The sequence below is a fragment of the Euprymna scolopes genome, chromosome 1 (assembly GCF_053919585.1).
Source record: "Euprymna scolopes isolate OS-2025 chromosome 1, ASM5391958v1, whole genome shotgun sequence".
In the NCBI taxonomy this organism is placed as follows: Eukaryota; Metazoa; Mollusca; class Cephalopoda; order Sepiida; family Sepiolidae; genus Euprymna; species Euprymna scolopes.
This window is the reverse complement of record NC_136482.1, coordinates 12,928,457-12,945,803: the sequence shown is the minus strand read 5'-3', so window position 1 is coordinate 12,945,803 and position 17,347 is coordinate 12,928,457. Positions and strand designations below refer to the sequence as shown.

The 17,347-nt window shown below is 39.2% G+C and overlaps 1 protein-coding gene across 2 annotated transcripts in view; it reads right to left on the bottom strand.

Moving 5' to 3' along the window:
- LOC145279817 (DDB1- and CUL4-associated factor 11-like) overlaps positions 1-10,320 on the bottom strand; it is a 78,517-nt gene extending 68,197 nt beyond the window's left edge. The window contains exons 1-2 of one of the 2 annotated variants that reach the window (XM_080131232.1): positions 10,074-10,320; positions 3,050-3,147 (exon numbers count right to left, since the gene is read on the bottom strand). In XM_080131232.1, the coding sequence (XP_079987358.1) occupies positions 3,050-3,147; positions 10,074-10,213 (238 nt within the window). In that variant the 5' untranslated portion in view covers positions 10,214-10,320. The remainder of the gene's footprint in view (positions 1-3,049; positions 3,148-10,073) is intronic. The other variant, XM_080131311.1, reaches the window with a different exon arrangement.
- Between the last annotated feature and the right edge of the window lie 7,027 nt (positions 10,321-17,347).

Sequence of the window (17,347 nt, the reverse complement as noted above, 5' to 3'; positions counted from 1 at the left end):
GGAAATTTTGTAAATTGAATTACTTAGGGTGATGGCTAATTAAGAACATGTTTAAATTGGACTTGAAAACGACCATATTGTAGTCAGCTGGAAAGCAGGGAAACAGAAGAGAGTTCCATATAACTCCATTATGAAACTTGCCTTTGCACTAGAAATCACCGGAAACAATTGAGAGATAAGCTGATGAGATAGGGAGACACCCAGTATGAAAATCTCTCTGAAATCAGCTTTCAAGCAAACTAAGCTCATGAGTGTGCCTAACAGAGACAAAAGTCCATCACTGCGGACTCTGCCATAGCTTAAAATTAATACATAAGAAAAAAAAAATGCCTAATTGGCAAAATGTCATTGAAAGAGGAAAACTCTGTATAATAAATAATTAAAAAAATAAATTAGAATTACATCTAAGTGAAAGACGTAATAATATAATTACTACTAGCAGAAAGGGGGGGGGTCATAAAATACGCTTAATACGATATTTTAGTTTATCCAGATTTTGTATATATCATAATAGAGTCAATTTTCTATCAATTATTTCATATTATATTGTACCCATATTTCATCATATTGTACTTTTGATTTCAAAAGTAAAAAAAAAAAATTGTAACCTGGTGCCATCAAACCACAATTGAAACTGAAAGCAAAAAATGGAGACAGACAGACATAACGAGTTTTATAAATGATTACAATGGATGAATATTCTGTATTACCATTTTAATTTACATGATTAAAATATTCTTATATGTTTATTAAAATATTTTAGCTCCTTGAAAAATAGTTGATTCCCTCCCCTCCAAAAATATTGCTTTCAAATCATAAACTGCTTCGACCATTTTCGGAGTACAAAAAAAATAAATATAGGTAGATGTTTGTACAACCAATTTACAAGGAATCTTGTTTAAGAAGTTTTCAAAACAAAATTCATAAGATAAAGTGTTTTGTGATCAAACAATATTTTTTTCAGGAATTAATTCTTATTTAAGCCATGTAAATTCTTTCGAGTTGAGAACAAACTTCAAAGTTATGTTTTTGTTTCTCCCACAGGGAAAGATTTTTGCGATTGAATGATATTTTTTAGGAATTCCTATTTCAGTTACATAAATCCTTTAGAGTTGAGATTATACACAATTTATAGTAATGATTTAAAATATATATTAAAAAAATCGATGCAGCTTTCATTCCAGGACTCAATTGTGTCTGGCATTGTCTGATCGTAAAATATGCTTAAATATATTTTAATTTATGCAGATTTCATATATATGATTATAATCAATTCTCTATCTATTATGTCATATGATGTTACACCCAATGTATAGTCATTATTTCACAAGTAAAAAATAAAATTATGACTTGCATGCATCAGCTAGAATCAAAACTGGAACCAAAAGCAAAACTATATCAGCGAAGCCTATGACGTTATCACTGGGTCATCGTCAGTCGAATATGAAATAATTAAAAATAAACTAAGATAAATGTACAAAATGTATAACGATTTGTGTAAAAGAGCAGTTTTAGTTGACTGACGCTTGGTAAGTTCTGATTTCTTCCAATTTTGACTCCTTAACAACTATTTTAACCGACTAAAGACCCATAAAAAAAACTGGCTCACAAAAAATGCAATCATTTGAGCCATCTAGCATTGCTTTGCGAGCTTTTGTTTTAAAGCAGATACAATTTAGAAAAAAATGGAGACCAACAAACAGACTTAGTATTTTTTATAAATGAGATTAGTAAAATATAGTTTATAGTTTAAAACATAAATGGTGATTTACACTTAAACAATAATTTATGATTTTCTGCAGACCTAATACTACAGACATCCTATAACTTAAAAAAAAAAAAAACGTCCAGCTCTTGTTTGAAGGTCATGACAATGCATAAATACATCCCCATCAAGTGGTTGCACATATTTTTTTCTTCTTTTTGAAGATGAAATTTACCTTGAAAATTCAAAGAACACAGCACTACTATACCCTCCTGATTTGACACATTACATTAGTAAATAAATAATTTATAACTGAAAATTGTTATCTTTTAATATCGTCATTCCTTCTGTTTACCTTGTCTCATATTCAACAGTGGTTTTATCCAACAGTGTATTTTCATAGCCTTCAAATAAAATTCCTTATACACTAAACACAATGCTTCAAGCAAACTACAGCATCATCTTTAATTTATTCTCTATTCTATTTTATTCTAAATAGCAATACAAAAAATATGTTTTGTATTCATACCCGTCATTTGATATCATGGTTAGCATGTTTGCTAATGAGTCAAGAGATTGGAGTTCAATCCTTATTAAAATCATATTAAACACTAAAAATAATGGTACTTGCTAAACACTCAGCGTTATGAGGTGGAGATCAAGGGTAAGCGGAGTACTCCTGGAAATGGAGTGGTGCCCTTCCCTACAATTTGGTGTAATAGTTAATGAAAAGGGAGCCTTTGAGTTGCCGTTTACTATGTTTGCTTTGTATTAATTCAGGTAAATTCATCTCGTTTGCTTTTCTTACACACATTTAGCTTTAAAACTTATATATTTTGTATTATCACCTATGAAATTTATTTTGAAAAATGAATCCTGCGTGGAAAATATATACACAATATAATCACGTTGGCACACAGATTGCCATTAGATCACTAAAGGTAAGCAATTTTTGAGTGGTCAGTATCAGATGGGTGACCATTTCAGAAAACAATGTATGTGGCGATGAGAACTTCCATAGATTGTCCTTTGCAAGGCACTGCAACTATATAATTTCACCATGATCTTGGCAGGATGGATAGCCATCCTGCCAAGATCATGGTGAAATTATATAAAGCAACTCAATGGATTTGTGCTCTAAGCAGATAAGCTTGCAAGATTTAGTCAATAGTGGAGGACTCCAACAATTACATCTATAGGGGATGGTGACAAAAAAATATATCAAGCAGATAATGTGAACAAATCTAGAGAATCCGTACCACTACAACACCTCGGTAGAATATATGAGAAAAGAAAGGAAAAATGTGAACCCAATGTGCATTAAGAAAAAATATTATGCCTTACCTTGTGGAGAACTTGAACATCTTCGTCGGCCCATAATTGTTTCGTCTTCATCCATATCGTCTATCATTGCATTATTAGCGTAAATGCGCACTTGGCCACTGTGTTAAAAAAAAGAAAAAATTCTTTTTTTTTTTTTAGAGATTTATAGAAAGTTGATACCAAAATAATTTTTTCATTTTAAAAAAGGGTTTCTGATTTTTTGTACTTTATTAGATGAGAGAGAGAGAGAAAGGTAATATAAAGAGAAGAGAGGAGATGAGAGAAGGGACAAGAAAAAAAGGGATGAACATAGGGAAGGAGCAGAGTAAATGAAAGACAAGGAGGGGCAAATGAGAAACAGAGACCATGTGGGAGAAGAAGGCAAGAGAGGTGATGAGAGAAAAAGAGGGGGTGGGGGCTAGAGAGACAGAGAGGGAGATAGATAAAAATAAAAAAGAAAACGAGAGAAGGAGTAAGAAAAATGAGGTTAATAAGAAACAGTGAGAGAGAGAGAGGGGGGGCAAGAAAAACGAGTTGAATAACAGACATTGAGAGAGAGCAAATGAAAGACATAAGGGGGAGGAGGCAAATGAGAAACAGAGAGAGAGGGGGAGAGGTAAGATTGGGGGAGGAGAAGAGAAAGAGATCATTGGGGGGGAGCTACAATAGGAGAAAGAGAGAGGAGGGCGATTGAGAGAAAGAGGGGATGAGCGAATGTTAAAGAGAGACACAACATTAAACATTTGAGTATTTTGAAAAAGTCGGTTATATTGACTTTTGTCCCAAATGAGATAAAATACTTCTCATGAAAATTAAATCATATGGTATTTCTGGATGAATACTCAACATAATCAGACCCTTCCTGGACAAGAGAAAAAATCAAGTTGTTCTTGATGGCCGTACATCCATACAACATAATATTAATGCAACAGTTGTTATATGGGCTGATCCTGGAACTTTTATTATTCCTGATATTCATAAATGATCTCCCTGATAAAATTGTGTCTGAGAAGGTATATTGGCTGATGAGGAAAAAAACGAATGTACATATATTCAAGATATTCACAAGCAACATAAATTGGAATAAATACATTGAGGACACACCAAGGTTAATGCAAATAAAGTGGGCTCCCTCTACTGTGCTAGCAAAGTATCTTTACAGAGCCACAATTTGCCCATGATGGAATATTGTTGCCATATATGAGTTCGGGCATCTGTCACTTGTCTTTCACTCTTAGACAGGGTTAAAATAAATTTCAAATCTAATAGGTCCTATCAACCAAGTTCAAATCTAATAGGCCCTGATCTATCAGGCAAGCTCCAATCTCTAGACTCATCGTTGCAATATTGCATTCCTGTGCCTGATTTACAAGCACTTTAATGGAACGTTTTTTTGTTTTTTTTTACATGGGGGTCGCCACTTATCAAGACCCAGAGGCCACTCAGGAATAAGGGTTATTGCATGTACAGTAATCAATGAGATAGTATTGTAGTAATCATTAGTATTGGAGATTTGATAGTGTCTTACTTAAGGGGGTGGTTTGTCAGGAATTTGTTTATGTTGGACTTGAACACATCCAAGTTGTAGTCAGGTGGGAAACAGGCAAACGGAAGAGAGTTCCACAGTTGTGCACTTCTGAGAAAGAAGCTCTGCTCATGGAATCTACGTTTGGATTTAGGCACAGATAAAGAGTGGGGAAAATTATTGACAGTAGTTTCAGCTAGACAGGTGTTTCTCGTGAAAGATTGGCGAGGGGGACAAGAGATTGGAGCTCAGACGAGCACTTGCGATGGAAAAAACGATAAAACAAAGACAGGCTCACAACGTCTCTTCTGTGGGAAAGAGGCTGCAGGGAAGAGAAAAGGGCATCCCCACTAAGCTACGAAGTCTATTTTGTACTCTGTCAAGGCAGGATAGGCTATTTTTAGCAGCTCCTGCCCAGATGTGGCAACAGTACTCTATCCTTGGACGTACTTGGCTTTTATATAGATAGAGAATTGCATCAGTAGTGAGATATCTCCTGGAGCGGTAGAAGGATCCCACCTTTTCCCCACCGTCCTTGGCAACAGATCTGATGTACGTGTTCCATTTCAGATCAGGGGTAAAGGTCAAACCCAGAAGCTTATCAAAACATGGAGCCTCCCCAAGACGATAGCATCCATTTCAATTGATGCCAAATGGGGATCAGAGCGTTTATGATGTAAAGATAGAAGCTTGGTTTTGGATGCATTAAAAATGACCAGCCACCTCTTCCCCTACTGTACCACGCGCTCAAGATCAGAGGAGAGAGAATTAGAAAGAGCTTTGTCATTTACGGTCTTTGATGTGTTGCCATAGATGGTCGTGTCATCAGCATAGATGTCAACGAATGATTTAAGTATGTGTTTTGGGAGATCATTGATGTAGATTAGGAAGAGATGTGGGCCCAGGATTGACCCCTAAGGAACTCCAGCATTAATATTATTGGCCTCTGATTTCTGCCCATCAACCACTACTCTTATGAACCTATCAGAGAGAAATGATTTAATGATTGAGAAAACATTTCCAGTTATACCGTAGCTGAAAATCTTGTGAAGTAGGCCTTTATGCCATAACTTATCGAAGGCCTTTGATATGTCAAGGCAATTGCCCTAGAAATGAAGCCTTTGTCGAGAGATTCGCTAATCCTATGCGATATGACCGTTAGCACATCTGCTGTAGATCTAGCAGAACGGAAATCATATCGTGTCACTAAGAAGGTTATTTCTGCTGAGGTGGTTGACTACTTCTCTATTTAATATGGATTCCAGCAACTTACTCATGATACACAGGAGACTTATTGGTCTGTACTGAAAGGGAGATGACTTATCACCTGAATTCTTAAATATAGGGCATACTGATGAGGTTTTCTAGGTTGTTGGAAAGCACTTCTCCTTAAGGCAACGCTTAAACAGTTTTGTAAGTATGAGGGCAAGTTCTGGTTGAAGCTTTTTTAACACTATGATTGGAATACAGTCAGGGCCAGTTGCTTTACTGGAATCAAGGTTCTTGATTAGCTTGGCGACCTCACGCACAGATACTTGTATGTTACTTAATATGTTGTGTGTTATAGGAGGAAATACAGGGAGTTGATGGCGTTCGTCGCATAGGGTAGAATTAGCTGCAAAGTTCTTGGCAAATAGTCTGGCCTTGTCTGATGCTGACGAGATGACCTCAGGTCCATTGAGGATGGTTGAGATAGAACGCACACTTCTGTTCAGGATCCTATTTGCTATTTGCCAAAACTGGTGGGAATGTGCTTTAATCAACGCATTGCACTCGTGTCCTCTCAACATACATATTCCTGACTAACCCAACAAACAGCAAAAACTCACCTCTTCACTGTTGAGGGTGCAAGATGCCTGAAAGCCTTCTGCTCTAATAATTTCTTCCCTCTGGCTGCTAGATTTTGGAATTCCTCACTGTTTCCTGTTTCTCTGACTATACTGATATGCAGAAGTTTAAATGTAATGTGAGCAGACATCTCGCTGCTCAACTCCCTACAGCCCAATGTTAGACAATTCTAAATAGCAGCTCCTCATGTACAAAGTGACAACATGCCTTGTTTGGGTTGAAAATGAGTTTTAAAAAACTAAAATGAAGAAATGATTTTATTAATCAATCATAAAATCGTTTTTGTTTGTTTAAAATAATTTCAACAAAAGCTGTCGATCATAACTATGCATATCGTCTTTTCAAAAAGTTTTAATTGCATTCTCATTTTCATGTTTATCAAGTCAGTGTAAAATGATCCCCATTTTTAGGCCTTCCAAGTGTTTTAGGGCAGTTAACAAAATTTTATGCTAGTGAACCTAAATCCACTTGTGTTTCTTTTTTTTTTTTTACTTGGGTGTCACCACTTATCAAAACCCGAAGGCCATTCAAGGATAAGAGTTCCTATTTACTTGCCTCCCTACAAAGGCAGAGTTAGACACAAGGCTGACTTTTAATGTGGGAAAAATCCAGCTCCTCCCCAAAAGGGGCACTCTGGATAGCCACAAAAATAAAAATTGTCTCAGTCATGGAGGATTTCTCCTCTACTGGCTGAGAATAGAAATGGTGAAGTGTAGCATCAGAACAGATACTACACTATGATCTTGGCCTGAAGGCTGTGTAAATTGGATAGAATTTGATTGTTTATGGGGACAGCTCAACAAGAACTTGTTTACATTGGATTTGAAGGCTATCATGTTGTATTTAAATGGGAAGCAGACTAATGGGACAGTGTCCGACAGGCAGGCAGTTCTGGGAAAAGCTTTGTTCATAGAATCTGCATTTTGATTTAAGTACAGATAGAGAGTGTGAGAAATCGTATATAGTGGTTATAGCTAGTCAAATGGGTTTATGAAATCCATAGATTGGAGTTCAGTCCAGCACTTGTCATGAAAATAACGACAGAGCAGAGGCAGGCTCACAACGTCTCTTCTTTGGGAAAAAGGTTGCAGGGAAGAGAAAAGGACATCATCTACTAGGTTTTGAAGTCGGTTTTGAACTTTATTAAGGCTGCATAGGGTGTGCTGAGCACCTCCTGCCCAGATGTGGCAACAACACTCCATTTTAGGGTTAGGTTTAGTAACCAAGTTCTTGGTCTGGTCTGTTGGAAGATGAAGAACACATGATTAAAACTACAGCACGTGTATTTGGGGTAAAGTGATCAGGGGTGCTAGTATAGTTGCACACTATGACGACAGTGAGGCAGAAAAAAATGAGAATTTGAAACAAGTGATACGTACAGTTGAGTGTTTTGTGCATGACTGGATTTGACATTAAATAATCCAAAAAAAGCTTGATATGCAATAAAACAAAGCCATTTATATCATTGGTTTTTACAGTAGAAAAAACTGGTTATAACCTGTCTCTAATCTTCTTAAAACAAAAATACAAGCTTCTAAACTTAAAATTATTTGTTTATACGTAGTGACCAAAATTTACTCTTCGATGTCCAAAATAAAAATGCCTAAACTCTATTCTGTTCAACTGAATTCGCACAGACATCCACTTGAATTAATAAAAACAGATATTTTGGACCAATTTTGGATTTTCTTAATTTATTCAAAATGGCCCTTCTGGAAGCACCTAGATCTCATGTAAGGCCAGATTTTCCTTCAATATACAATGGAGCAGAAATCCATGACAGAGCTAAGATCTACATCAGGCCTTAGGGTTGCTGTTATCTCAACTCACTCATACACAGTCATAAGCATATGCACACACACATTAATAAACACAATCAATTCTTTCATAGTATGCTCTGTGATATTTCTCTCGCAAGGTTTTTGTCCCTCGCAGAATGGAAGAAAATCAAACAGAAATTACAACAAGCTCACCTTAAAACTTCAACATAAATTTTATTAAAGTAAAAAAGGTCCAAGTTGCAAAAGATGTGTCATCTTCAACTATCTGCCACTATGGGCTGGTAACGTTCCCGAAGGGAATAATAGTTCGTCTTCGATAAAGACTGGGTAGAATTTCCGCTGACGAAGTAGTGCGAAGGTTGGATATGTTGAGGTGACTTCCAAGTCGAATACTGCTACCTGGGCATCCACGAGGGGTCCTGTAAGGTCAGTCCAATGGCTGACAAGGCAGGTCAAACCGTAGACCTTAATCTTGTCTTGACAGACATTAAATTGTAGCACAAGCGTGCAAATATAAATTCGCCCTACTTAAGAGCACGCAATAACCCTTATCCCCGAATGGCTTCCAGGCCTTCATAAGTGGTGACTACCATGTAAAAAAAAAAAAAAAAAGTTTTGCTCCACATTTGGCATTAAAACGTCTCGAAGCAACAAAGTAATTTCGCTGCCTCGATTCGAGTGAGAAATCCAGTCTTTCCAACTCTGTGTCTTCTCGGATTCTGATCTGAAAAGGGAATTTGGTGCCAAGAAGATTCTCGGCAGTTAGTTATAACATGCAATTTGATTCATTAAAATAATTCTGTGGCGGAGAAACCGTCCAATAAAAAGCTTGCTTATTTCTGCAGAATTTCTTACAGCTCATCAAAAACTAATGTATAAACTTATTCATTGAAATACTCCAAACTTTTCTCACTGAACTGTCTTTTTACTTTGAAAATAAATGAAAATTATTAATAACTTTTAAGAAACTATAATTTGTATAACTGAGTGGGGAAATTTAGGTAACGATTTTCAGACCAGTGGATAATTCACGGTCCTTAAATTATTGACTCAGATTTCTCCGATTTGACGAAACGAAAATATCATATTAAAAAGATCACATGTCGTAAATTGATCCAGTAGTTTTATTTTTAAATAAGAAAATCAAATTTTGAGTATTCGAGAAGTGATTGAACTCGACCATTATTTTGAGGTACATATCGAACTGTGCTATAATAATTATATTTAGAAAGCCATTCTTAGCATGGGGAGAGGAGAGTGTTTTGTAACTTTTCTGTACTTTCACCTAACAATTTAATAATAAAAAATGATATCGTAAAACTTTAATTTAACTTGAAAATACTATTTTAAAGATAGCGCAGTTCAATAGGTGCATAAGCACCCATTTTGAAAAAAATATGTCAAGAAACCAAGGAATATAACTCAATAATTCATAATTACTAGGTTTATGTTGTAATGCCTACGAATTCCCATTGTTCGCTTTAAAATGATTTTCTTTATAAAAATAAAACTGCGTGATCAATTACGTAATTTTTAAAATATGATATGTTCGTTTTGTCATGGGAGCGTATATCATACAATTTTTTTTATTATTATTCTCGGGGGAATTCTGGACAAAAGACAAAATTAGTTAAGGATCTGTATTATTCGGTCTACTATTCCCGTCTTGGTTTTTATTTACGTTTTTCCGTCTTTCTTCAGGTCGAACTTGGTGAACCTTCTTGCACCTGAAAAAAGTTGGAGATTACATCGGTCGAAACGTTGTAAATTAACAACCACGATTAAAATAGTAGTCCGAATAATCCAAGTTATCAATCCGCGGCTAAACAAATCTTGAAATCCAATTATTTAATGGCCAGGTTAGTCTTATGAACAAAGTAATGGTTGTTACCTTCTGATCAGGTAGGACAATATTACAGGCAAATCCGTTTCCTCGTCATCGCTGTCTCTTATATTTAAGGAACTATTTCCCGTAATACGGCGATTATTACTCATATTTCTTCTTCTAAATCTCGAACTGATAGGACCCATGCGCTTACATCAGTAAGTACACGATTTCTTAGCTTTAATTGGGAAGAACTTTGGAAGGCTACAGTTATGTTATGTTGTTGTTTTGATTTGCTGCTGGTCACTTAAAAACCGGAAGTTATTTATGTATTTATTTTTTTATAATATAAAAATATTACATACTTTAATTAATAGGATAAATAACTTTGTATTTTTTATCAATTATCAGATGAATAGGTTAAGCTTAAAATAATATTTATAATTGTCACCATTTTTTTGTGAAATATTTACCGCTGCATAGAAAAAAAAATCATTTTCGTTAAGTTGCTTGGCAAACATTTAATTATTCCTTGCCTCCCCAGAGTTAGACACAAGGTTGATTTTTAATCTGGGGAAAATCCAGCTCCTCAAAAAAGGGCACTCTGAAAAAAAAAAAAAAAAAAAAAAATTGTCTCCGTCAAGAAACATTTTCCCTAATCACATTTAGTACGCTTGTCACAGACAGGCCTTTGGGTTTGGATCGGAGTGGAAATAGGTTTCTCGGGTTTGTATTACTGTACACATAGATTCGAAAAAGTTGTCAAAAAACAAATATATAACAAATAAATGTTATCAAAGGCAAGATAAATTACTTTTCTACCAAACTGGATATAATTTTCGTGTTTTTATTCACTTTAACATGTTTATTCAGCTCGAAAAGCATACAGTGTTTACCGATGTATTGGAAAATTCAAAATGGCGGCCAACTCTCTCTTTAACACGGTAAGTTCGGGAAAAAGTGTTATAAATAATAAACTAGACAAAATACTATTAAAAAAACACCGAATATATGTCAAGTTATGTCACGGAAACATATATTGAGCGAATTTCTAACAGTATTTTGTCGAGTTTATTATTTATTACACCTTTTTCCGAACTTACCGTGTGAAAGAGAGAGTCGGCCGCCATTTTGAATTTTCCAATACATCGGTAAACACTGTTTGTGCCTTGTATAGGCATGCGTGACAACAAAACTTGGGCTTTTATAAGCGGAAGTCTCGAGGTTGTCAGGAATCTACGTGTGCATGCGCAAGAGGAGGTATTGAGATAGTGGTATAAAAGGCAGGTCGAGTAAGAAGGTTGTTGTTGTTGTCATTGGACGTTACAGTGACGCGTGCATTAGCAAGTGATTAAGAGGTTTTTTTTGTGTGTCAAGTTGCACACTTCGGTGAAGATCATGTAAGTTGTGCACCTCGTTGAAGGTGAAGGTCATAAGCTATTTCGGCTATTTCGTTTTGTCTCTTTTCCTGGACAACTATGGCTGGGGCAAAGTTTGATTTAAAACTGATACCCGAATTCGACGGATCCACTTCTGTTGTCGACTGGGTCGAAAGGGTTGAGCTGACCTGCAACCTCTGTGAAGTAAAGGGGGTGCATACCGTGATTCCCCTGAGATTGGCTGGAGGTGCCGTAAGTGTATATCAGCAACTTAGTGCCGTGGAGAAGGCTGATGTTACCTGTATAAAAAATGCTTTATACAAGGCATTTGCCATGGATCCCTGCACAGCCTACGAAACATTTGCCTCTAGGAAGCTCATGCCAGGAGAAACCGTGGACGTCTTCTCCGTGGAGCTGAAGAAACTTGCAGTTCTATTTGGCAGTGGAATGTCAGAGCAAACACTGGTGTATGCGTTTGTGGCCGGCCTTCTCACCCATGTTAAGCAACTGTTGAGGGCTTCCACCAGCGTATTTGTAACGCCCATGGAACATTTGTTAGAACGCGCTCGAGCCATTATCAGAGATGAGGAGGACCTGAGGAAACCGGTTGTAATGATGGCGCAGGCAGCCAAGACTAATGCTGAAAAGAGTCCCAGTTTGAGACCCACGACCAATGGGAGATGTTTCTACTGCGGTCAGCGAGGCCATTTCGCAAGAAGTTGTACTAACAAGGGACGGGGGCGCCCGCGCTGTTTCCAATGTGGTAGTTATGGACATTTATCCCAAAATTGTGCGGGAAATACATCAGGGGGCAGGACGTCCGCGCCGCCCTGCTCCCCGGATAAGATTTAATTGAGGCGCAACCGACAATAAATGTGTACGTGGACCAAGTGCCTTGTTCAGCTCTTCTCGACTCCGGGTGCTCACACACCATCATGAGTGCCAGGTTGTGTCGAAACTGGACAAAGCAGAACATCAAAGTAACCACAATAGGTGGCAATACGCAAGCTTGCTGTGGAGCCGGAACTGTCAAAGTCCACACAGACTCTGGTGTGGCCGCAGACATTAATGTGCTGGTGATGCAAGGGGATTTGCTGGGATTCGATGTACTGTTGGGATATGATGCTATTAAGGCACTGGGGGGAGTTGTTATCGGAAGAGATGGGACTGTGCGATTTTTGGAAACCCCAGTGTGTGCTGCAGTTCACATTGATCGGCCTGATTTTAAGATGGACTACGACCCTCACCAAAAAGCATGGACTGCATCGTGGAAGTGGATAGAAGGAAGGGCGCCAACCGGACTCAAGAATAGCATTGCAGAGTACTCGATACCCGACAAGACCCGTAATGAATACGAGAAGGAACTTGAGGCATGGATCCAGGATGGATGGCTGATCCCCTACCCCAACAAGCTGGGACCACCCAAGGGTCTGATTCCCTTAATGGCGGTAGTCCAGCATAACAAATCAAAAGTTTGTCCGGTGCTGGACTATTGTGAACTCAATAGATACATTGAGACGTACACTGCCGATGCTGATGTGTGCGCCAGCAAGCTGAGAGAATGGCGCCAGAAGGGCTCCAATGTGTCTATAGTAGACTTGCGGAAGGCTTATTTGCAGGTGCGAGTGGATGAGACATTGTGGCCCTTCCAGACAGTGTGGTTCCGGGGTCAGAGATACTGCCTTACTCGAAGGCTTTGGGCTGAATGTGACACTGCAAATCATGAAGACCATCATAAATGCAGTGTTGTCCCAGGAAAAGACCACTGAGGACGCAACATCGGCCTATATTGACGATGTGTACATCAATGAAGATATACAATCTGCATCGCACATTAGAGAAAAGTTAGCTCAATTCGGGTTGGAGTGCAAGGATTCCAAACGTCTGAGGGATGGAGCACGGGTATTAGGATTGGACGTTTGTGGGAAAGACGGTACCTTATGATGGAAGCGTGGCAGTGAGATTCCAAACATCCCTGATGTTATTACGCGGCGGACTATTTTTTCCTTGTGTGGGAAACTTATTGGTCACTTACCAGCGTGTGGCTGGCTCCGAGCAGCTGTGGGCATCATCAAACGCAGGGCAAGTTTAGTAACTACAGGTTGGGATGATGTATCTGATGATGCTCTTCTAACTCTGATGACGACAGAAACCCTAGAGAGAGTTAACAAGGAGGACCCTGCCCGTGAAGAATGGTGTGTCGATGGGGACACTGTGAATGTGTGGTTTGAAGCTAGTTCTTTGGCATTGGGAGTGTTATTGGAGCAACGTGGAAACGTAATTGAAGCGTGCTGGCTGCAACCCATGAATGATGCTCAACACATCAACCTGGCGGAACTGGATGCTGTTGTGAAGGGTTTAAATCTGGCACTGCAATGGCAGTCAAAGAAGTTGCACTTGTACACGGATTCTCTCTGCGTCTACCACTGGGTGTCCGACATTCTTTCGGGACGAACGAGAGTGCGCACTTAGGCAGCCAGTGAGATGTTAATCCGGCGGAGGCTAAACACTCTGAAGAGTCTGGTATCAGAGTATGACCTGTCGGTGAGTGTAACGCTCGTGGCATCACACTGTAATCGTGCAGACCAACTAACCCGTGTGCTTCACAAATGGTATGAAGCTGTGAAGACAGGCGTGGAGTTCACTGCTCGATCTTGCGCAGTTGGCGCGATTAGCTCATGCCAAATACAAAGAATTCATGTGCAGAGTGGACATCCAGGTATCAAAAGAACTCTGTATTTTGCGAGACATGTGGACCCAGCAGTGACAAGGGCGGATTTCAGGCAGATCATCAAGCACTGTGAGGCATGCCAGTCTATCGATCCTGCACCTGAGCAATGGCATAAGGGGCGATTAGAGGTTGAGCATGTGTGGCAACGATTAGCGATGGATATTACCCATTACAGTGGTAAGCCCTTTCTAACCCTTATCGACTGTGGACCCACTCGTTTTGTGGTGTGGCGGCAAATGACCAGGCAGGACTCAGCGAATGTTGTCCGCCAACTGTCATCTATCTTTTCTGAACGAGGTGCGCCGGAAGAGATATTTTTGTATCCACCAAGTTCGGCAGTTGTTGAATGAGTGGGGTGTCCGACTACGACTGCGATGTGCTCATGTGCCATCAGGGAATGGCATTGCTGAGAGGAGCCATCGCAGCATCAAGAGAATTGCTGCCAGAAAGCAATGCACCATTACGGAGGCCACGTATTGGTATAACCTCACACCAAAGGATGGGAAGACACTAACAACAGCATCGGCCAATGCCATACACAAATACCGTGTTAGGATAAAGGGCATTGACACTGTCCAAACAATCGACGAGGAGAGTCATGACAAATACAAGGTAGGGGATCCAGTTTGGATTAGACCCCCTGGAAACCGGTGCACCACCAAGTTCAAGCGAGGATGAATATCTGGAGTGGTCAGCCAGCAGTCAGTCCTTGTTGATGGAACCCCACGCCATGTGCGCGATCTTCGCCCAGCTAGTGAAGTACATCCCACAACTACAGAGAGCGATGAATCATCAGATGATGAGCTGCTGATGAGTGAGGTCACCGAGCAAGAGAGTGGTAGTTGTAGTTCGTCTGATCAGGCTGGATCAGAACCAGAACCACACCCAGAACCAGAACCAGAACCTGAATCCGAGATTGTAAATACCACCCTTCGCAGAAGCCAACGAACTAAGAGGCCACCCCTAGAGTGCACTCTATGTAATCATCAGTTCAGGGGGTAGTGTAGTACTTACCAACAAAACAAACGCCCACGTGTTTGTGCCTTGTATAGGCATGCGCGACAACAAAACTTGGGTTTTTATAAGCGGAAGTCTCGAGGTTGTCAGGAATCTACGTGCGCATGTGTAAGAGGAGGGATTGAGATAGTGGTATAAAAGGCAGGTCGAGTGAGAAGGTTGTTGTTGTTGTTGTCATTGGACGTTACAGTGATGCGTGCGTTAGCAGGTGATTAAGAGGCTGTTTTTTTGTGTGTCAAGTCGTGCACCTCGGTGAAGGTGAAGATCATACTTTTTAGGAACTAACTTCCTCCACAAATAAATAAAAATAAAAAGAAGAAGACTTACATGCAAAACAAATGGAGGTTTATTCACAGAAACCCACCATTAACAAATAAAGTATAATTCTCTTTATAATGAGTTATTTTTTATTTTTCACGCGCCAACATAATAATAATCATAATATCTACATGTGTATGCAGTGCATACGTTAACGGTTTATGGTCAGTGTAAATACAAAAGTTTCTTCCTTCTAACAGATGTCTAAAATGTTTAATTGACAAATAAATTACTAATAGCTCCCTTGAAAAGGTACTGTACTTTGTCTGTGTCTTGCTCAGTTTGGCTGAGAAAAACGATATAGGGGTCATTGTATCCCCTGTCAGTTGGTGTATAACTGCTCCTACAGCTATGTCTGATGCGTCTGTTGTAAGTGTAAGTTTCGATTCTTCACTGTCCTTAATATAATTCAATTTTGTGAAATTGACTAAGGCAGTTTTAGCTTGATGGAAAGCTTTTAAAGCTGATCCTTCCAGTTTTAATTGTTGGTTTTTCGTTTTGTTCTTCAAAAATGACGTTAACGGTGCAAGGATTGTGGAACAGTTGGGTAAAAATCGTCTGTAATAATTAATTACACCTATGAAGCGACGAACTTGTCTAACAGACGTAGGTTGTGGAAAATTCGTAATGGCACTTACTTTTTCGGATAATGGTGATATACCATCCTTATCAATTGAATGTTCGAGGAAATTTACTTCTTGCTGACCGAAAATACATTTGTCCAAGTTTAATTTTAAACCATAATGGGACAGTTTTTGGAAAGCTTGTTCCAAGTGTTGTTTATGTTCGTCGAGGTTTCTACTAGCAATTAGGACATCGTCAATTAGGACATCGTCCACGTATGCGAATACGAATGGAAGGTTCTCCTATTTTGTCATTCAGTCCTCATTCAATGAGTGATTTTTCTGACAAAGGGTGAAGAAAAAGCTGCTAAAGGTCGGTATTACTTGGTGACCAGTAGTCTGAGATGTCGGAAATTTTTCTGTCTCTGTCTGTCCTTGTGGCCATGTCACTAGTAAGGGTGCTGGAGGTAAACGTTTTGTCTGGGCTGACGTTATCCGCCTGATAGTCAGGGACCCGAACCTTGGATTAACCACTAAGGAAGCTGTCCTATCAGCAGGCGCAAAGTACTGGGACTGCTGTATTGCCATTTGGTGAGTGGATCTGGACCATGCAGTAGTCTCTAGTGGGGCCTCTCGATGCCATACTAGTGGGTAATTGTTACGGCTTTACCTTTTCGTGTGCTGCAAAAAAAATTTTCCTGTCTTTTTCTCTCTTACTTTCCCTCTCTGTACTGCTCTAACCAAGTATGCCGACCTATTCCACAAATCCCAAAACCACAACATGAAATATCTCCAGAATAAAAACTCGATTAAACCTAGAACCCTATCTTCCAACGTAGACCCCTACTACCAGGTCTCCTTCTCCAACATCAGGGGTCTACATTCCAACCTTCGAGAGATTGAAACCCAATTACAGGAGACGAAACCAGACATATTATTTCTAAGTGAAACTGGAATAGGGCCGACCACTTCCCTAGATGAGTTCATAATTAACGGATACTCTAATTTAACAGCTAAATCTGACCCCCAAGATCGCCATGGGCATGGAATATGTGCCTACATTAAGGATGGCTTCCCGTGTGGCAGGTATATCTCTAGAGAAGATCCTAATTTACCCTATATGTGCTTCAGGGTTGCACTTGCTAACACCACTGCATTTATATTTGCCCTCTATAGGCCCCACAACAGCGGAGTTACTATCTTTAAGAGTATATCTGAGAAAATAGACCACATACTGTCTTCACATCCCTCGGCTAACATCCACATCTGTGGTGACTTCAACGTCTATAACGTGGAATGGCTGACCTATTCAAATAAGACAGATGATGAGGG